Source organism: Aristolochia californica, unplaced genomic scaffold (genome assembly GCF_029961685.1).
Source record: "Aristolochia californica isolate CCGP_79_NKW_82.1479 unplaced genomic scaffold, dmAriCali1.0.hap1 SCAF_7, whole genome shotgun sequence".
Classification (NCBI taxonomy): domain Eukaryota; kingdom Viridiplantae; phylum Streptophyta; class Magnoliopsida; order Piperales; family Aristolochiaceae; genus Aristolochia; species Aristolochia californica.
The window spans coordinates 38,279,184-38,301,995 of NW_027182268.1; the positions used below are offsets into that span (position 1 = coordinate 38,279,184).

The window sequence follows — 22,812 nt, forward strand, 5'->3', positions numbered from 1 at the left end:
TCATCTTTTACTTAGTGCCTTCTTCCGGCCACATCGTTGCCAACAGAGCGCAATGACTTAGGCTGCGCTCGTCACTAGTCTTAAGCTTTTGCTTTCTTTCTCTCTTCTCCTCTGGTTTTGCTTTTCCAGAGACGACCATTGTTTATTTCTAGAAGCGAGTGGGAGAAATATCTTATTCAAAAGCAACTTGTATGGCGGTCGTCGTTCTTTTGATCTTTTGAGGGGGGCAGACGTTCCTTGTGCAAAATGTCCACCCACTGCTGCCATTAGCGAATGAAATCGTTTGAAATCAGCCATTGTCGTCAAGGGGTGGAAAGTTTACACCAGAAAGTTTGGGCCTCTAGCTTTTGTTCAGCAGTAAGTAGAGGATGTCAGGGACACCTCGATCACCTTTAGGGGCTCCATTTAAACCTCAGAGTTAGCTTCTCTACCAATTATAATAACACCGTTTATTCTGTCTTCTCTAAACTTTACTTAAGAAGAATATTAAATCTGTAGTACGGCTTATCAATATGATCATCATCATAACCCAAAACATCAATAAAGCTACTCGTGAAGCAAAATCAATAGGATCAAAATCATTATAATATTGCTTTTCAGAAGCAAAATCAGAGAATCCATTGTTCTTATATATTATATGCAGTAAATTTCTTTGGAAAGTATACAGTGACCGAGTTAGAAAGTTTTAAAGGAAGGGACAAATCATACAAATGAGAAAGGGCATAAATTTTAGGGTTTAAACACTAAAAGATAACTGATTGAAACTCTTCTATGAGACTCCTCTGTGAAAGTCATGTAAAAATCTTCCATATATACTCTTCAACAAGAACTATATCAACACCAATGGGTTCCTATTGTTTTGTCCAAATCTTCAAGTTGATCTTCAATGTCAGTTTTCTCAGTTCCAGATACCCAAAGAGGGAAATACAAAGAACAACCCCCCATTTAGGAGAAGTATGCTTTGTATCAGGACAGATATTAGACTCCAAGAAGAGAAAGTAAAGATGCAAAAGAAAGAAATGTGATCAATGGGAACTTAATGAACCTTGTATTGATGAACTTAATAATATGCTTACCAGGACAATGATGATTAGTGCAAAAGGATGGAATAACATGATGAACACTAGCATGATAGCAGGCAAACTCATTGCCCATCACCTGTACCACAGCTGTAGTACATGGCCTAATTCCTCTCAATGTCCTAATCATTTCACTCATCCTCTCTTCTCATTGTATTCTCTCAATGCACTTGTTGTTCAATTCAATGATGTTTTTCTTAAGTCTCTTCTCATTATCTAAATGCACATAATAAACTAATATTTTATATACAAAATTCAAGTATGTTCGTCCATGAGTTCCAGTTTGATTCGTCAAGCATACTATTACAAGAAGAAATTACACTCTAGTCATGTACAGAACGTTAATATTTTTCTTGTTTGACTCTTGAGTAGAATTCACTTCAATTCCAGATACTGGTTGGTAGCAGAAAATATAAGAAAGGCAAGACGGTAATAAGTTTATATTTCTTTCAAAATTCTATTTCAATTCTCAGAAAAAAAAGGACAAAAGGCCTATAACTGTTACCACAAATGATGCTCTAGCAATATCAGGGTTTGAGACCAATTTAAGGGAGCGGACTCCTTTCAGCATTTTCCTAAGCCAATACCACATTCAACATGTAATGGCATCTTCACAGGTCGCCAACGTCAGTTTCTGTTGAGATCATCTCCTTCCTAGTCAAGAATTCCTATGCTTAGAGATCCCCCAGCACCTTTGATTTCACGTTCTCAGCAACAATAATCCGCCTCTCTAGGCCATCTTGAAATAAATCAAACCCACCTCCAAAGTTTCAGACTAGCCATTTTCAATGGTCTAAAGCGCTAAAACCACCTCCCATCACTCAAGAGGGCGAAGATATTACAAATATACTGTCACCCACTCCCCTCATTCAAATAGAATATATAACAGCAATTTAAAAGAATATCGCCTGCACAACAAAATGTTCCATCCAGGCTTCTCTTAATCACAAATACACTATTACAGTTGTGCTCGGTAGGCATTAGACTCCCAACATGTAATTACATTACGGCTGCATCATCCTGCAAAAATGCTCATCTTCCATTAGTAAATCAAAAACTAAGCCAGTCTGTGCTTCTAAAAATCAGTAGAACAGTGCTAATAAAATATTGAATGGCATTAAACATCCCTCTACCACACTCCATTGACTTCTCTGACAAGGACTAAAAACATTTATATATTCATAAGTTTCTTACAAATAAGCAAGATGAAGCGAGTGGATAAAAGAATAATTAATCATTAATGCAACTCAGTTCCATCAAAAGGGAAGACTTCTTCTCGCTATGGATGCCCTGGTGCAAATAGTTTATAAAAAAAAAAAAAATTAACACTACCCACCTTTTGGTACACAATGAAACAAACAGTTCAAGATTTTGCTGACCATGCTTGACGGCACCTAACAGCTTCTAGGCGAACAGCCCTTTTTTTGTCATCGAGTGCCTTTGACAAAGCTTGCACTACCTGGAGAAGACACTTACGCTCCTATCAACTTCCAACATGCAAGCACAGACAACATAATGCATTATTAAGTATGAAAAAAGAGATCAACCTGTGGTCTGAAAGGATAAATCCTTGAATGTGGCAGCATTGACATAGCTAAAAGGCATTGGATTGCTGTCTCTCGGATAAGCTGCAAGATACCAAAATGATCTCTGAGATTTCAGTTCTAACTTGGGATTCCAAAATAAGCCTAAAGGTTGCCAGAATTGAAGAAATATCTATGGTATCTTCAAAAAAATAAGCTCTCAGAAACGCTCAGTAGAGCCAGACACAGAAAAGTTGGAAAGACAAAATAAATCAGTAATTAGAAGAAGAAGAAGAAGAAGAAGTGAAAAAACAGACCTCGTTCTATCTTCTCAGCTTAAGGAAAACCTCAAGCAAATCTTCTGTTACCCACATTTATTTTCTCTTTTTGGCTTAATAATTCATATATTCATGAGCCAAGTGAGGAGAGAGTAGAATGCAGATATCAAGTATGATAAGTTACCAGTCATCATAATATAAACTCAATAACATAGAACAAAATCCTCAATTTTCAAAATTTGCAGAAGAATATCATCATGCAATACAGCATTGTAAAAAAGGAAATTACAATCAGATAGAATGCATTCAAGGAACAATTGAGCCACAAATATCAGAGAGATCTAGGGTCCATGCAGCAAATATGTGTTTATATGGAAACACCTTAACAGGTTAGGGGCCTGAGAAACAATGTACGTGTAAAATTTTGGCAATGAGGAATGTGAAGATAAGGTAGTGAGGGAAGAGTGGAAGTGCCACCACCTAGCAATGGATCTAGCAAATGTTAGAGCAGAACTGGGAGGATTCATGAAAACAAGGCCAGATGGGAGCATGTTAAAAATCTTTGGATCACAGGCTGATCAGATCCATGGAATCTGGAGTGTAGCCAACCCACCCTAAGGAAGTCAATGAATATCCTACTCCAGCAACCTCATGCTATTTGCTTTGCTCTCAAACAAAACCCTATACCTCAGGTTGTCTTTCTTTTTCATGGAAGAAAGAAGGAAAAAAAGTAAATCTTTTATAAATAAATGGATAAATAATAAAGAATAGAGCATACAAAGTTACCATCATATGAGGATATGGAACGAGCTTAATGAGGAGAGCAATGATGATGTGTACATTGTCCAAGATGGCTTCTTTTCCTGCAAAAATGGAAAAGTATCAACTGGAATAGAAATTCTGGATCAAGTCAAGAACAAAAAGTAAATTGAAATTGAAAAAAAAAAAAAACTTCAATACTATCATGAAAAGTAGACTGAGAGAACATAATTTTTAAGTACTCGCAAACAGAATACATGGCATGGCACTACAACATCCAGCACATTCATTCCACTACAGGTTAGCAACATTCGCTGCCCTCCCCCATCACAAGATACAAAAAGGAATTGAAATGAAATATTGTGAGAAACAACTAAGAAACTGAAATATACACCTAAACACACTAGAAAGGGTCAGCTTCTAACTGGCAAACCAGATATGCAGTAGAGATTGCACCAAGAAACCATATGATCATTTTGTAGTTACCATTCTCATCCATTAAGATCGCAGACAAAACCAGCAAGAGGCTGTATGTCAGATCCTTATTGAGAACATCCTGGCTCAAAGTGGATAAGCCCTCCAACAATGCAGGGACAAGCTGGAAAAAATGCAATTTGTATTAAAGGCAAGTGGTGAAATTTCCCAAGATTTATACAGAAGATATTCATTAAAGGTAACTGAACTTTTGAAACAGAACTAACCTTTTTTGCTTCAGTAACAACAGCAGTAAGTGGAGTTTCAGAAATTACATGTCCAAAAGCCCGATATTGAATGGCCCTGAAATTGCATACAATAGTTTCAGGAATGTACTAGATCTTTTCAGTTACAGGAGCATCCACATTAATAAAAGATAAATAGGGTACCAAAACAAAATTCACAAAGCATTCCACGATTTTGGCTGCTAACAATACCAAGACAATAGGAGAAACATGGACGTCGCAAATTGCAAATGTCAATTAGCAACTCAACAAAATCCCTTTGTCTTTATGATATACATGTGGTTTCTGCTGCCACAAGCATGGATCTCAAGTTCATTCTCTCCTCACCTCCCAGGCAAACAAGGCCAGGAGGTCATTGGCAAAATCAAACATGGTTCTACCAGATGGTAAAGCCATTTGGGAGAAGGACATTTTATTCCCATGTTTCTTTCTATCATTGTCTGCAATCTGACACCAAACTGGCAATCAAAACCCTTCTCTTAGCTTCAGTTATCCAGAGCTTTAAAGATTAAAATGGCAAATCCACACGAAACATTTCCACAGATGCTGTTTAATTCCTTAACACAATACATGATACTGCATGTCTTTTTGATCCCTAACCCCGCGTTATACAATGTACAATATGATGTTGAAGAAAAAGATGATCTGGATAATAAGAACAAAGATAACGAATATGAACAGTATGAATTTCCTCCATTTTGTTCTCCAAATCCTGCTACATTACTATTATATGTCCAGCCTTGTAAAGGACATGGAATAACTTAGACTATTTCACCTTGTTTGTTGCCTATTTTGTTATGTTAAGCCAACCAAAGCCTGATAAAACATGAGGTTACAAACAAATCCAACTGGACCCAGAAAATTGGGTATAGGGTTTAGAAATGTGAAGTTGGGTCCAAGGCCTATCCCAAAATGACTAGCCAACTTAGAAAACCTCTTTCCAAGCTAATAAACTCAAGATCTGTGTACTAATTAATCTATGTGGGACTATTCCTTAACACTCACCCTCATGAGTAGGCCCTCTTTTGTGGCTCTACAAGTGGATAGTTTAGGTGTAGGCCCTCTTTTGTGACGCTACAAGTGGATAGTTTAAGTGTAGGCCCTCTTTTGTGGTTCTACAAGTAGATAGTTTAGGTGTAGGCCCTCTTTTCTGGCTCTACAAGTTGATAGTTTAGGTGTATGCCCGCATATGAGTACCTGTTATGATACCATGTGAAATTGGGTCCAAGGTCCATCCCAAAATGATTAGCCAACTTAAGAAACCTATTTCCCAGCTAACAAACTCAAGATCTTTGTACTCACCAATCGATGTAGGACTATTCCTTAACAAGAAATACATACAAAAAGTGAAGGTTAAGCTTCAAAGTCAAAAAAAAATAACACTACTATATGAAGACAAATGTTCACAAATACCACATCTTGGTTAAGATAAAAGATTTGTAATGTAAAACATAGTAGATTTTATAGTGTATTCATATTACATTTCAAAAAAAAATATTACATACCTTGTAGATGGTGAATCACATTCTTTAATAGAAGACAGAAAAAGAGGCATCATGGTTGAGAAGAAATGCTGCTTATAGAGTGGTCTTAATGTTGCATGGAACTTTTTATTCAAGCAAACTTCTGAATCACTCATTAGAAGACGGTACGCATCAGCCGCAGATATTCTCACAAGATCATCCAGATCCTGTCTGTTTGTGGGTCCCAGCTTCTTTGATTGTACACATTCTAAAAGCAGCATCACAACCTCCTTAACTTTCTCATGCCCCCGCATTACCAAACCTTTCCCTATCCATCCTAACCCAACAATAGCATGGATTTGAATTGTTCCAATAGATTCACATAGTTTGGTCACACCCGGCACTTTCTGCAATCCCCTCTCGAATACAACTTCTAGTGCTTCATCTAAAGTACAGCTATTAAGTGCCTCTGTTGTCTTTACCTTTAAGGGCCACTTGTTAATGACAGAACCCAAGGCCTGAGCTACTGGAACATGCCCTTTGAGGAGAAGGATAGTCATGAAGATATTCAGTATCATTTTTACCTCAGGAACAGGTGTTTGAGGATGAAGCGATATCAGTACTGAAGCAAACAGTGAAATGACCCATTCATCTCTACATGAAAGAATAAAAAAATCTTGAGCAAGCTCTTCCGGATTGAAAGAAGTCAACCGAGACTGTATTTCCCTTGAGTGAAAAAATGCAGAGGTCACAAATACTTTATAAGCTTTTTGCACAATCATCCCCTGATTTTCTGGAGAACAACCTCTAACAGTGATCCTCATTGTCATCATTGTAGCTTCTAGAAGATCCTGAGATTGAAAAAAAAAATTGTCAGATATATCCAGAACTATTTAGCATTCAAACTCAAATAAATCGAACACCAGGTAACCTAATTCATAACTCACAATAGCTTTTGACATACATCCTATTTAAAAAAAGGTAAATGAAAATGGTACGAGGTCATCTCATTTACCAGTTTTTGAGAGGGGACTTTGAATGTTGGATTCTCCATTTGATCCCAAACACTGAGAACAAAACGCAAAGCAACTTCCTCAAAATCTCCATTGTTCTGCAACCTGCATCCCACAAAGAAATGAATGAAATAGAGTCTATATCTAACTAGTGAAATAAGACAACCTAAGTTGCCAGCCATTTAACCATCAGAGAGCAGAACACGTTAAGAAAATTTATGGTTTTAGCCAGGCATTTATAGCACTGTGCAAGACTGAGAAGCATCGGTGTAAAAAAACATGTAATAGGTGAAACAAGTCATCATGGCATGATAGAGAAAAACAGTCTTTTCTTAAAAAATGGAGAAAAGGACAGTCTTGCTGTTGCTAAAAGTGTACCATGGAAGTAACCGAGTTGAATAGCACTGCAACAGAAGAACTAAAATCTCGGTAGTGTTAGAATTTCCTTCAACCTGGAAAAAAGGAAGAACGTTGAGTACTTGTAGTAATAAATTATGCCAAAGAGCAATGTGACCCTTTTTACCACAATCTTTCTTCTCTTGGAGAAGGACACTCATTACATTATTTTCTATACGTACCAAATTGTGGGCAAAGTTGACAGAGATAGCTTCTTCAATCCCCTGAATCACTCTCAACAGAAAACTAGTCCCAGCAGCACTTATTTCAGAAATTGCCTCCAGTATGAGTGGATGAGGCATAATACCATCGTCAACAGAAAGTAGAAAAATAAACTTTTCAACAACAATGCTCATGAAGCTTGTTGCATTGTCGGAACCATGAAATTTCTCGACAGATTTACCAATTTGCACGATAGTCTTCAAAGCCAGATGCCATAAGAATTTGTCTTGAGACTGGCTTGTGATGATAGACATAAATAGCGACAGAATATTTTCGTAGACTGCCTTTGATGCCCGTACAAAACATCCAGAAAATGTGGCCATAGTTTGCAATCCCTTAGCTGCAACCATACCAGAGAGAAATTTTGGTATCAATTCAAGAAGCTAGCTCACTTACCTTTCCCATTTCATCCCTCGGGACTATATGCAGCTTAATGGATACTAAATGTCCACAGTAATTGCAGTTAACATTAATCTGTCATCTGATCTAGGAATATTTCTGTTCAATGATGAGTTTGCTCAATAAGGTCAACTCACTGGAAACAATACGTGAAACATCAAATATGTTTTTAATGACATTTATATTAATTAGAATAACGAACCAAATGTTAAGATATAATAACGAAGAAATTTGGGACGAAAACCATGGAGATAAAAATTAAAAAAACAAATTGGAACACAAAGATATCGCCCTGGAGGAGTTTATCTACGTAAGAGACTGGGTTATCATCTCATCTCAGTTATTAACTTGTTTAAAAGATGAAGAACAAAGATGTGAAACCACTATTTCGTCGCAGATAAGACAACCTTCACTAACACATCAAGACATGCTCGGCCCCCACCAAGAACTCTAGTACTCCACACAAATTATCATAAGTTGTTCCACGTATCCTTTTATAGGAAACACTACCATAACAAACAAAGATAAGAATATGGTGCTCCCTATGATTGTTTTTGAACTAGTGACATCAAACCCAAACCACACTAACCAGTTGAACATGTTTCAACCACATCTGGTCTCTCCACTGAGTAAAAGCAATAAAAACCCAAGAATGCGTCAAAACCCAGTCACCTATGCCAGATTTACCAGTTCAACTGGTTGACCAGCTGACCTAGCCCAGTGAGTGGGAAGTGCAGCAGCCCCTCTCCCCCTTGCCCTCTCCAAATGGATGAATGGCGGAAACTGAGGGGTATTGCTGCCCCTCTCCTCCTCCTTTTTTACTGCAACAACAGGGGAGGGTGAGGGATCCATCCTCCATCGCAAAAGGTAGTGGAGAATGGGGCCACAGGCCGGGCTTTCCCTCCTTTTTGAGGACCAGGGAAGGGTCCTCACCAGGGGAGCAGGAGGAGCAACTGCCTCCCCTAAACTATAGTAAATCAATATATTTTACCATTAAAATAAGGGAGATGGTTCTCCCCCTATCAATTTTTTTTCTTTTTTTATCATTTTAAAAATAAGCTTATGGCCTCAAATATTGCCATCTTTGGGTCAATCAGATTCAACCAGACCGGGTCACTTTTTGAGCAGCTGACTTGGCTCGGATTTTGTAAAATGGATTCAAAACAAAAGGTCACAAGCAGTAAAATCATCCAATGAAAAAGAAGATTCAGAGAAAGACCAATTTACCTCCAACATGGGCATATGCTTCTTTGTTAGCATTATTTCCAGTCATTACCAAAGTAGAACCAAGAAAACCAGATAATGAACCAAAATAGTTTTGAACCATGCAACACCATGTATCCTGTGCCTGTGTGGATTGTCCGGCAGCTTCTCCCAAGCCTGACACCAGTTCTCTACATGCAGCAAGAAGTTCAACACAAAGATAAAGTGCCCCAAAATTATTTATCCCAGTTTCTAAATCACCGCCCTCCAAAATGGGATTGCATGGCAAATTAGCTGAAAAAATTCCCAACATATCCATCAATACAGGAAAGAAACTCTGCATGACTCTTTGACAGCAACCAGTAGAAACTTTAGCTGAAACTGATAAAATGCTTCCAAGAGCATGTAGTTTCTGTCTCCCTTCAACAGGAATATCTGCATAACTTCTATCACTACTAAAAGACCTTAAAATCATCACCAATTCTGCATCTTCAACAACTAGATTTATAAAAGAAGCATCATCAGAGCTACCAAATTGAAACATTACTTCTTGCAAACATAAAAGAGCTTCTTTTATAATCTCATTGTTTTGGGATTCCATGTGCTCTGGTTCAAATGAGATAGGCAGCTCTTGTGATGAAGAAGACATGATGATATCCTTCAAAGAAGACCAAATAGCGTTTGCATGCTTCATCATCCTATCTGCTCCATAATGCAGTGAGCAATGTCTCAGATACTTTAAAGAATCAAGCTGTAACAAATTACGAAGTCATTAATTTACCATCAGGTAAGATAAGTCACTTTACCAACACTTTTATAGTTTATTGAGCTATAACCTGATTTCACTAACCTTTGCTAAAGGAAGGGAAGAAGAAAGTTTCTCCAGGAGCAAAGGGATGGCATATGGCTCAAAAATTAGTGATGACCCAAAAGCACACTGTGAACCAATGGGAAACCATACAACAAGTATTAGCAATGAACAGTTATGATCCTTTAACATACTTAGTGAGAGCTACCATTCATATACTTTCACAATTGTCATGTCAAAACATGTTTCAGGTCAAACCAATCATCAACCATTTTACCTCACTGATAACATTACATTCCGAAACACCAACAAAAAGATTATAGCTTATATCTAAAATTTATCCACTTGTTGAGCCACAAAAGAGGGGTTACACCTAAATTATCCACTTGTAGAGCCACAAAAGAGGGCCTACACCTAAAATTATCCACTTGTAGAGCCACAAAAGAGGGCCTAAAATTATCCACTTGTAGAACCACAAAAGAAAACCTACACATGAGGGGAAGTGTTAAGAAATAGTCCCACATGGATTAGTGAGTACAAAGATTTTGAGATTATTAGTTGGGAAAGAGGTTTCTTATGATGGCTAGTCATTTTGGGATGGGCCTTAGACCCAACTTTACATGGTATCAGACCAAGTACTCATATGTGGGCCTACACTTAAACTATCTACTTTTAGAGCAACAAAAGAAGACCTACACCTAAAACTATCCACTTGTAGAGCCACAAAAGAGGACCTGTACCTAAATTGTTCACTTGTAGAGCCACAAAAAGAGAATCTACACCTAAATTATCCACTTGTAAAGCCACAAAGAGGGCCTACACGTGAGGGGGAGTGTTAAGGAATAGTCCCACATGGATTAGTGAGTACAAAGATCTTGAAGTTATTAGCTGGGAAAAAGGTTTCCTAAGTTGGCTAGTCATTTTGGGATGGGCCTTGGACCTAACTACACAATTATAGTTAATGAATTTTCTAAACAAACTACATACTATTAGCACCTTTGACAATACATTCCTCACTTGTATGATAGTAACAACACATTCCAGAACACCAACAAAAAGGTAATACTTAATGAATTTTCAATACAAACTACATACCATTAGCGCCCTTGACAGGTCCTCTCGTTTTACCTCAATATCATTGTTTTCTGGCTGCACATAGCAAAAGCATGTATCTTAGTTACACATCAAAACATAAAATTGAATGAAAGAAAAAAGGAAAGAAATAACCAACAAGACAGGATTTATGAATAATATCAACTCTTAAACTATACTTAAAGAATAGGTGAACATGGATTGAGATATAGCATGCATAAAAATGGCAAGAATACTACGCTCCTTCAAACAAGAAGATACAAGAGATTTTGCCTAAAGAGGGCTCTTACTCTAGTATATCAGATGTATCAAATTCATATCACAAGAAATAAAATCTAAGAATGAATTTTTTTTAATTGTTTTCTAATAAAGAGTCATTTCACTAAACTTTAAAAAATAAATAAACTAAAATAAAACATATTATATCGGCACAATTCCTAGCTAATACACCAAAAGCTCTAGAGTAAATAAAGCGTGGAAAATGAGTCCCTTAAAACCTATCTCATACTTTGCTAGCCTCATTGCCCATACCCTAAGTTGGGCCCCATAGGATCATAACAATCTACCATGTTTTTTCATCAACATCCACAACTACCCATTCTATAACAGCTTTTGCTCTAGAATAGGTTGGTAAGTGATGCAATACACATCAATGTGGACGAGCTAGCTGAAGAATATTTAAGAACAAATGATCACACCTAATCACCCGAAAGAAAAAGGAAGAAGGAAACTAATTTAAAGAGACCTGAATTTCATATTTTGGACTCAAGTTCTAACAATAAAAAGTCTCTCTAAATTACACTTCCCTATTTCAAACTTGCTGAAATTAGAAAGACAAGCAACTTGTTGACTTTATGGGAAGCATCACTCAAATAGCAACTTACCATTTTGGCTAAAAGCTCCAACAAGAAAGTCTATTAATTGGTAGTTTCCTGTTTTCAGTTTAGTCTTTCTTTCTAAATGAGAAGTCTACAGTTGGCAAGTCTATAAATTAGAAATTGTCATGTTTTAAGTTTCTTTTCCAAAAAGTAGATATAGATTTAGAAAGTGTATCTTTTATTTTGGATAACATAGGAGTTTCTTATTTTGTTGATTTGTATGCCTATAAAAGACCCTCATATGTAACATAGAAATTACTCTTTTGCTATTGAATGAAATTCTGGTTTTTTATCTCTTTTGAAAAAACTTATATTCGGTTTTCTTTTGTTTTGCTATTTTTCTTAACAGATGCAAAAACCCTACTTTTTTGTCCTTCAAGTTTTACCCATTAAACTTGAACTCAGACCCAGAGGTGTCAATTTACCCGTTTACCCAATTTTTATTTCATTGCTTATTAAATGAAATGAAAATGGAACAAATTTTTTTATCCGATTAGGCATTCGGGTAATTTTACCTGCTTACCATTTACTATTTATTAAATGGAACAATAATGGGTAAGGGTTTTTTTTTTTTTTTGAGAATAAGATAAGGGTTATTCCTCACCTAATTAATCTATTTCACAAATATATATAAGGAAATTCGATAATTTTTTGTTTGAGTGGATGTATGTTTGAAATAAAACATGATTAAAGTGTTTTTTTCTTAGGATTTTGTAATATTCTTTTAAAGATTTGTCCTACATTAGGCTTCAGTGTATATGATACGTGATTAAAAGGAGACTTTGTTATTCCTTAAATCTAAACCACCGTGTTGCATCCAAAGCCATTTTCACCTTTTTGCTATGGCCCTCACTTTAGTATTAGGTAATGTTTCCGTAAGTTGCCTCCTTCAAGACAAGGTGACTCACTCTATAACAACTTCACTTAGGATCAAGTCCCCCTTTCCACCTTTTAGCAATTTTCATTCCGACAGTGTCACATGTGGTGTTTGCTATAATACCACATGTTAGATACCAACTACCAAGCCAATACACCAAAAGCTCCAACGGTAATAGAACATGGAAAACAAGGCCCTCAGACTTATCTTATACCAGGTTGGCCCAATGTGATGCCCATACCCTAGTTGGACCCCACAAGATCATAATAGAAACAATCCAAATGACATTGAAACAATAAACACCAAAATAAAGAAAGTGTGTGGGCTTTGCTTAACTCACGTGAGTGAAATAGATTGGAAAATAACGGCCCAAAATTTCAAAAAGATCTGCTGCAAAGCTTCCAATGGGATCAAATGGATTTGGAAACCGGTGAACAAGTTTTTCCACAAGATGAAATGTTAGCATCAAGCATCGAGGATCCTTTTCTTCATCAATAGCTTCACAAATACCATATATGAGGCCATCTGCCTGCACCAAATAAGACCAATATATCAATGTTAGACATTGTAAATGTTCATATCAATTAAAAACTTAAGCTAGCAAGTACAAAAAGTAGCACATATGAAATAAGAAAGAGAGTTGCATCCAAAAATAGCTCATACAATTTTAACAAGATTAAGCTTAAATATAAGAACAACCATAAACTAGGCTCAGTCAGCATAATAAAGCTACCAAATGCAGCCAAATCACCTCCAGTTAGGCCCCACAATAGGTCACAGATCTGATCACAACTTGATTAGCCAGACCCCTGAAGAATCGGACTTGACCACTAGTAGAGTTCCAGTGGGCTATAAACAGGTACATGGATTAGGATATGGAAGACAAACGGGACACATCTGAACTCAATCCATGAGGTCCCATGAGCTCCTATACATAACTTATTGTTGAGCGGGAGTTGTCCCACATTGATAAAAGTTAAGGAGTGTTATTAGGTTATCATGTTGAGCAACAGGCCTCTTAAATAGCTAGTCGTTTTGGATGAAACTAGGCTCAATCCAACAGTGGTATCAGTGTAAGAAGTTTGTTAGGCCCAAGGCCTAGTTTGTGCGCCATTATGAGTTTGTGCCCACGTCTCAAGCCCATTGTGTGTATGCCAAAACATAAGGAAGAGTATTGAATGGGAATAGCTCCACATTGATGAAAGTTAATAAGTGTTTTTGGGTAATAATATTAAAAAATAAGTGGCTAATCATTTTAGGATGAAACCAAGCTTAACCGAACACTTACTTTAAAAGTAAGAATGGATTAAACTTCTACTAAGCTAATTTTCCATTTGCATTTTACGTAAAGATTATAGATTTTAATGGATTGGTACATTGGATAATTGTATATGTAGTTTTACTTTTTTTCTCATCTTTTATTTTATGAAAATATCATAGAGAAAAGTAAAATTTTGAAATCACCATTATAATAAAGGAACTTAGTCCATATCGTATCCGAATTTAGCTCAAGCCCATTGTTAACAGCTTGAACACATCCTTTATGTCTTAAGCACATATGAATTTGAACCTGGCCAATCACATATATATTGAGACAAAAATATGGACATAGGAGGTCAAGCCCAATTCCTGGCCTACTTCCAGTTGGGAAGTAAGCCCTACTGTAGTCGACATAATGGAGGAGAGTTCTCACAAAACTTTGTAATAAACATCTCAAGCATATGCACTATTTGTCTTTCTATCTGTCTATTGTTCGTCCCATCCTTAAGTTTTCTCATCAACAGAATCCTAACTGTAAGGAGTCAAACAATCTTCAGGCAGAGCTATGGTTGTATTGAAAAGACCAAACAAGTTGTCCCTTATTGTGGTAAAGAGAGTACTTTCTGCCAGACATGCCCCAAAATTTTCCTCCTCAAACAAAAAGGAGAACAAGATACTTTCCATTCATCTTATATAACTACAATACTGACAAAATAACACTGATCGACAGTCATCAACAGGTAAAAGTACATAAAGATTCATGCCTGAAAGCATGAAGTACGAAAAAGTAAGTGAGCTGAGTGCTCTTGCTAGAGGAAGATATACCAGTGGTATAACAGCATCAGCAAAGCAGTCCAAAAGGCATTCGAGAAGCTCAAAACAAAGCTGCAAGAGTGTCAAAAGTAGTCAAGAAGCGAAACAGACAAATGTACAATTAATAAATATGTACATGAAAAACTGAATGCTCCCTGAAAATTGAGATTCTTACCTTTCTATCATACTGTGCTAAAGATTGGACCTGTATGTTCTGTAAGAAAGACTCAGCAAGCAATCTTGCGTCACTATTTAAGACCGCACCAACATTACTTTTCCTTTTTAGAAGAGCCAAGCAGCCATTAAGCGCACCACGTAGAGCTTGCCAATCTGCCTGATGCATACATGGTCATTGCATCAGTAATCAGGAAAATAGTTTAGAGAAATAGGAGGTTAGATACTGGGATCCATAACTATTTGCAAGAGCGTAGCCAAGAAGCCATTAAGTGCACCACGTAAAGCTTGCAAATCTGCCTGATGCAGACATGGTCATTGCATCAGTAATCGTAAAAATAGTTTAGAGAAATAGGAGGTTAGATGCTGGGATTCATAACTATTTGCAAGAGTTCCATTTTTGGACCACACGTGAAGAACTAATCACCATAAGACATTTTTTTTTTTCTGAATGAGCCAACATCTAATCAGTATGCGACCTCCGACAATGCCTTCCCTAGTAACCTTAAAACACGATCAGATTGATGTCTGAAGATATCCGGCACCATATTAGCAGCTCCATATATCTTTGATCATTGTTACTACAAGTTATTCACGCACCTTCTATCAATTCAAAGGGGAATGCAAATGATTACAAGACGTCCAGTCTTCAGTTAACCATATGAACATCTAGCCATGCGGTGGCTCACCCTGAAATGGCTCAAGAAAGCAGACATTCTTGCAACATAAATTGTAACAATTTGGTTGGAGTCAATTAAAATCATGTCAATAAATAAATTCTGACAAAGGAACTGCCAGTCACAAATCATGAACTTCCAGCTTATCATTCTATTTGCAAAAGGTTACTTAAACTTCCAAACAAGTACAGCAACTCACCAATCTTGCAGTGAAAAATGCTATCAAACTGTGCACAGTTGCACTGTCTAGCGTCTTTGAAATAAGACGTGTAAGGACTTCTGATAAAAGAAGGATACCTGAGATTATTTTGGGAGTGGACAGTCAGAAACAACAATATCAATGTATTTGTACATTAGAAGTCAAATGAAAGGACAAATAGAAAATGAAGGAAGGAGAAACTATAAGAATAGCCATGAGAACTGATGGCAGTGGTTCATCAACCCGTTTAGTGTGAGGACAAGGCCAAGTTTCAAGCCTGAGGGTAGAGAGGCAGTTGGGAAAAAATATTTACATAGGGACAGGCAGGTTTGTTTAAAACCCTCCCCACACAAAGAAGTTATTCACATATATTTAAATTAGTTTTAAAATATAATTTTGAATTAGAACAACTTATGTGCTTTCTCAAAATAACAATAAATAAATAAACAAATTAGACAAAAACTTAGTATAACTTACATGGAGCTTAACAGTCTAATTAAACAGTTATGTTTATGTAAGAAGTAGAAGTGTATCAATTCATAATGTTAAACAAAAAACACTTTTAAATAATTATAAAAGCATGGGTCAAAACTTTAAATGCCTGAGACTATTTTGTTTTTATGGTGCAAGGGAACAGGGCAGGCTTTTGTCTGGCAGGCAAGGAAGAAGTTTTGCAATACCTACCCTGCTGCCATCCTAATGGGGAAAAGATCACCAGAAATAGCCAAATTCATAATCAAACAACTCCCCCAATTCAACTCAGAACAAACGCGTTTTTGGCTCAAATTGACTAACAGTGGAATCTTATAAAGTCATACTGTTATCAATCTCCATATGGATGTCACAAGCTTTTGATGACACTGTTTACAAGTTTTGATGTTTGGTGAAGTGCTTCTCCCCCAACTCGCTCAGAATCTAACATTCTCAAGATATCCATCACAGTAAGTGATTTTATATCTGTAGTCAGTGGCTAGCCATGCTGCCAGTATATATTGAATTTTGAAATGTCCAGTACAGGAAGTCGCAGCTAATACTAGGCAATGTATTGGCTGAACAGTATGAAATTTTAGATACCTGCAGCAATGTATGGTGTATCTGATACCAATAAGGCAAACCAAGTTCTAATCTGGTCTACAAACTCTAGTTGAGATTCTTGGTACTAATGAATGAAAACAACAGATGCAAGCGCCATTCCAAAAAAAAAAAAAAAAATATGCAAGACGTTTCTAAGCGCGCAGAAGCAACTTTTCTTACAGAAATAAAGGAAAAATCGATAGTGTTAAGTGACTAAGGTTTCCTTTTAAAGACATACTTCTTGCGCGAATAACATTATCTGTTGTGGTCAAATAGATCTCCATTTCCTGAATCTAACCATGGAAGCAGTGGCAACTGTGTCAGTCGAAAAATATAATATAAAATTATCATAAGAAGCGTACAGAAACAACAACCACAACAAAGACTCACCAGGGCTGCGACAGTTAAAAGATCGCCCTTCATGAGGGCAGCAATGGCATTAATGCTTGCTACCTACAGCAAACCAAATTAAAGCAACGACAAGCTCAAATTGAATTAGATGAAGGTAGAAAAGTAAAACACGAGATATTTCAGAAATGCAGAAGTAATTGATATAGCAGCAATGTGGAAGTAATTGAAGCTCACCCAGAGACTAAGAAGAACTTACGGAAAAAAAATAAAAAATACGGTTTTTCTAAGAGAAAAACTGAGTATAGGATGAAAAAGACTCAAAAATGATTAAAAATAAAAATAAAATATTAGTCATTTGATGAAAGAAGCTCTTCGACGACAAAAAAAAAAATCACAATTTTCGTAACTTCAAGTGATATAAAACCTGCTTGTCAGGAGAACAAGATGAGTCGACGTAAGCTTCAAGGTGGGGTATCCAGGAGGTTGATTTCACCATTCCGAGCATCACAGATGACTTTCCAGAGTTTTGGCAAGAGCCGAGGGTTTTACTCTCCAAACAGTGAAATAGTCCCGCGAAAAATACAAGAAGCAACGTTTTAAAAGGGCGTGGGGCTCTTTGCACGCTTGGAGCATTTTAAGTTCTCCCAAACTGCAGATACTACTCCTCTCGGTAGGGGTGGTTGGCATTGAGTCGGGTTTACTTGGAACCCGACCTGACTCGAAAAACTTAGGTTCAGGTTTTATTCGTGGGTTGGGGATGGGTCGGTTTTGCCCTAATGACAGGATAAGGATATAAAAAACAAGATTAGGATAGGATAAAAATAGAGCATGGATACTGGAATAAGCCGTAAGGGAATCGAGCTGAAATCCTTCAATCTCACTGAAAAATCGACCAACAATCCGTTTTCGATCTACGCGATTTCCTGATCGCAAAACTATATTGTCAGGAGATATGATCCTAAAAAACTTCCATTGCCGGGATTTGAACCCGGGTCGCCTGGGTGAAAGCCAGGTATCCTAACCGGACTAGACGACAATGGATTTGTGAATCTCTTTAATCAATTTTTTTGTTGTCTATTTTTGTTCCATCAGATCAAACGTTGGGCTATTTAAAATGTGTTTAGATCAGGACCATATCTTAATTTAAATTTATAGTTAGAGTGAGAAGTGACACCGAATCTCCTTAATTTTTTAAATAAAAAGAAGTAAACCTTAATAAACTAATTATTAGACGAAATTGGTAAAATATGAATACAGAAATCAACAGTCCTTAAGGGGTCTCGAAATAGGACATGGAATTTATGTAATGGGTCCCTCAACACCTAATGTTGTTGTTTGTCAATAGATTAATATTATTAATATTATTAATATTTTTTTTATTTTTTTATTTTAAAAATTAAATTTTTATAGTTTTAAATATAAGTTGGACTTTGAACCCGACTCGAACTCAAACTCAGTTAAAATAACATCAACAAAACCCGTAAACCTCTCGATGCCCATCCGTTGATATAGTACTTATATTTCAATCCATGAAAAAGTTGTTTCCAACTATTCTCACCATGTAAAATAATGAAAGAGCCCTTTATATTCATCAACTAAAATAGCAAAACGAAGTATCTGACTTTTATCTTCCTTGTGATAGAGTTTCCATAAGATTTTCATATCGAACAATCCCTCGCTAGCATTTTATAACGATAAGCCTACTAAATGGTAATAAGAATTTTCTTGTTTAAAGATGCTTTCAAATTACTAGTATTTTGAAACTCTACAGAAAACTGTGGTTGATAGACCCCTGCTGATGGGTAATCAAGACAAAATTCTAAAGAAGGCATCATCTACGAGTTAAGTAAAAAGAAAGATTAATAAAATAATCCTTGTGAAAAAGAAGAATGATGAGCATGGAATTTGAACTCCTGTTAAAGAGTTCTGATTGCTGATGAACAACATTAACTTCAATGGGAAAATGACATGGGGAATAACAAAGGGTCATGAATGGAGATTCACTTATCTTATATGATCATAACTTTAATAGATTGATGAAAAATTCGATTTAATTTGGTTTTACAAATAATGATAGTCTTAACAGTTATGACAATGGAATGGCCTACCATAGCAGTGCTCTATTGTGGAAGAATGGGAACAAAAAAATGATACGTGCCTCTCTGATTATGAAAAAGATAAAAGAAAACTACATTTAGCAGAGAAGCATCGAAAGTCATGCCTGAACTGCAAGTTCAACAATCCACAGCAATTTACAGGACAATAGCAGGCTGCTCTGTACTACATTAAGCTTTCATTATCTCAAACCTTTGGGTTCTGAATCGCTCTCCTCGCAAAGGGCCTCTTCTAATCTGTCAAGAAATCCTTTTGTTTTCGTCTCTTGGAATACAGAGAGATTTAATTCTAATCTACTTGTTGAGGCTGCATCGAATCTTGTCCACAACTCCCTCTTAAGTGTATTTTCTCCAGGACGCTTACCATTTCGCTGTGTACTACCAATATCCTTCCACATAGGAGTGCTCTCCGGATGTACCAGGCATGCATTTGAAATACCTGGCAGTTTGCAGAAAAAAGCAACTCGTTATCTTGACCAAGTTTGTAAAAGAAACAAAATCCATCATACATACTAAGAGGAAAAGTGTTTACCATGCTTAGAAGACTGAATGATAGATAGGTCATCCTTGTCTACTGCACAAACACGCTCGATTGATTCCTTGGCAAGGATAAACTGACTACTTGAAGGTCCCTCAGTAGTTTTATTGGCGTCTATTGCAGAAACATCTTCAGTTGAGTCCTCAGCGAGGGTGAACTGACTACTGAAAGGTCCCTCAGTAGCTTCATTGGAGTCTATTTTCTCAGTATGTGGTTCCATCACGATGCAAGTTTTTGGAGGTGACAAAAACCAATCAAGAGACGGTTCTATTTTTTTTCTCCTAATATTCCCAGGTACATGGTCAAGGAGATCAGGATACTTAGCTGACTCAAGATCTGAACTCTTTTCTGTTTCACAATCTTGAATTCCAACAGCTAAATTGATGGCACTGCTGTATTTCTGAAAGTATTCCGAAGTTGGTTCAAGTAGCACACATGTCTTCAGGGGAGAAAACTTTTGAAGTGGAGTAACAAGATACATCGATTTTTCCATATTCTGACAAGTCTTTGACAGAGAATCATACATTGAACAGTCTGTACTCACAGTCTTGGAGATCGCTGATTTCGGAAAATTCTTTAGTGCTGGCTCAGCCTCTGACCCATCTAAAGCCTCAGAAAAGTAATTGACAGAAGTAGTTAACGATGGAGGCAAAGAAAGAGTACGAGGAGGAAATCCTACATCAGGCAGCCTTTCAGGTTTATGTCTCATCAAGTCTGGACCCTTTGATGATACTGTTTTAGTTTTGGGCAATGGAGTGAGCAAAAATAGTTGTCTTCCACTATCAACTCGACAACCAGCACGCCATGATACGAGGGGTGAGGGAGAGATTAAAGTATCCGAGTCTAGTCTCTCTGGAATGTCTTCTTTGTCTCTTTCTTGTTCAGTTGTGACAGAAGCTCCTTCCAATACTAACTGATTACTAGATTCGGTAGATGATCTACTGCATGCTTGCTGGAATCTTAGATCCCACATCTGTACTAGAAGGTCGAGGAGCACGAAATTAACTGTATGATAAGTCTTAACTACCACAACAACAAAAGTCTTCATACCTTTAGTGTTGAATGCATATCAGACAGGACATCTGCAAATAACTCAAGTTCTTGGACCCCAAGTTTGCAAGTGGTTTGATGTTTTAGGGCTTGACCAACAAGTTCATCAATCTGCAAAAGGAATCTACTTACACACAGTTCAAGATATGCCACATGAACCAGCTTTGATGCAAAATTTGTCAAAGCATCCTCCATTACTGGCAAAATAAAAGGAGTAGAAAAGCTTCGGATTTGTACAGTATACAGAAGGAAAGTTTTTTGACTGTTGATTAAACAGATACCCCATAACCCAAACCTTGGCAGCATTTAAACCCAAGAGCTCACAGTAAAAACTCCCCCATGTGAACACTAAGCCAAAGGCCCAACGGAAACAAACTTCTGCCCATAAAAAAACTAATTCCCATGAATAATTGAGCGGCATAAGGACAATACGGGTTGGAACTCAGTAGTTTTAATTGGTGAAGGATGGGATCACAACAATGGTCGAGTGGATGAGAAGAAGACATTTACAATTTTGGTACTTGATAGGTAATGATTCCTTGACCATATTTCTCCTCAAACTGCTAATACTTTTTAACTGATCATCTTATAACTAGGCTAAACTTATTGCAACTTACACCGTGAATCTTTCTCATGCCCAACATTGTAGGGACAAGTCTAATGATGGCGATCATTCTGTTGATTTTTACACTTCCATTATATTTAATGCGCTATAAAGATAATCATAACAATATTTCCCACCTACCAATGATGAATCCTAATATCTCAGTAGAAGTTTCAGGAAGTTCTCAGTAGAAGTTGGAATACCATGTGAAAGACCCCCAAACTGTAGATACTTGAAGAAACTTAATAGATGCATTTCTACCTACTTGTACTTACTCATTAGTTAAAACTAATTCGGGAACTTGATTTGGAAGAGATTCTGGAAACCTGCATGAAGTTATGGAGTATTGTTCCAGAGTAAATTAAGACACGTTCTATGGTTTGGTTTCTTTGGGCATGTCTCTTTCCTTTAAAATTCAAAATCATTAGAAGAAAATTATCGAATATGACATGTAAAATACAGTGGGCTGCCCCGGCATAAATTTAGCTTAAACAGATGGAATCATTGAAAAACATGTTATATAGTGCCCTGAAACAAAATTCTGAAAATTCATGAAGCGACATTTAAGCGTCTAAGCAGCAGGCTTGCATTCTAAAGCCTAATATCAAAAGGAAAATGTAATATTCTTTCTCACTCCGCATCGCAAATACGGTGCAGACCTCAAAGCTTAAGTGTCAAACCCCTTTGAAGCTTATAAAACGTAAATACTTTTAACTGCCATGTTGAAAACAAGCATTAGAAACCCAAAACCAATACAAAAAGAAGAAAACAGAAAGGAAACGGGAAAAGAAGTCCGGTAAAAGCAAGATTATCAGTGACTATTTCCCTCGAGCCTGACAGAAATTCAATCAAATCGCCACGGACATTTAGGATGGAAGGCTTTAGCTGATAAAATAGAATTAGGGCTTTATTGAACGCAAACGGCAACAGTAGACAACTGGAGGTAATCAGAAAGACTACATTTAAAAATGCATTTATTTAAAGCACAAAAAATGGAATTACCTTCCGAACGAGATTGGAGAGGTCAGAATGAACAACGACGAGGCGATCGAGAGTGGGATCTTTGTCTGTCGAAATCTTCTCAACTGATTTTGTGAGCTTTCTGATGTTAGAAACGTCTCTAAGTGGCTTTCTCGCGGTTGCGGATTTCGCTTTACACTTATTCGCCGACTTCCCTCTGCCAATGTTTGCCATTTCTCCGGATCAGGAAAGGGTAGCTTGTGGGAAGACAGGAGAAGAGAGCACAAGT

General features: G+C 36.9%; 2 protein-coding genes and 1 non-coding gene across 4 annotated transcripts; all 3 read right to left on the minus strand.

Moving 5' to 3' along the window:
* Positions 1-1,503: 1,503 nt before the first annotated feature.
* LOC137936863 (MMS19 nucleotide excision repair protein homolog) lies at positions 1,504-17,844 on the minus strand. Of its 2 annotated transcripts, XM_068781794.1 has the most exons (20): positions 17,682-17,844; positions 17,297-17,359; positions 17,145-17,199; positions 15,833-15,930; positions 14,958-15,116; positions 14,795-14,854; positions 13,050-13,238; positions 10,958-11,011; positions 9,905-9,991; positions 9,079-9,805; positions 7,413-7,792; positions 7,213-7,286; positions 6,837-6,939; positions 5,864-6,672; positions 4,341-4,416; positions 4,126-4,237; positions 3,667-3,743; positions 2,627-2,707; positions 2,416-2,538; positions 1,504-2,099 (listed from the first exon to the last, which is right to left on the minus strand). In XM_068781794.1, exons 1-19 carry the CDS (start codon positions 17,760-17,762, stop codon positions 2,443-2,445), a joined length of 3,381 nt encoding a protein of 1,126 aa, XP_068637895.1. In that variant the 5' UTR covers positions 17,763-17,844; the 3' UTR covers positions 1,504-2,099; positions 2,416-2,442. The 2 variants fall into 2 exon arrangements, with proteins under 2 accessions (XP_068637895.1, XP_068637897.1); XM_068781796.1 differs by lacking the exon at positions 1,504-2,099 and having other exon boundaries at positions 2,453-2,538; positions 3,659-3,743.
* A 380-nt stretch (positions 17,845-18,224) lies between these two features.
* TRNAE-UUC (transfer RNA glutamic acid (anticodon UUC)) lies at positions 18,225-18,298 on the minus strand. The gene has a single exon. It is a non-coding gene; the product is annotated as a tRNA-Glu (tRNA).
* A 1,104-nt stretch (positions 18,299-19,402) lies between these two features.
* LOC137937569 (uncharacterized) lies at positions 19,403-22,812 on the minus strand. The gene is made up of 4 exons (XM_068782652.1): positions 22,566-22,812; positions 20,960-21,070; positions 19,904-20,882; positions 19,403-19,810 (listed from the first exon to the last, which is right to left on the minus strand). Exons 1-4 carry the CDS (start codon positions 22,755-22,757, stop codon positions 19,554-19,556), a joined length of 1,539 nt encoding a protein of 512 aa, XP_068638753.1. The 5' UTR covers positions 22,758-22,812; the 3' UTR covers positions 19,403-19,553.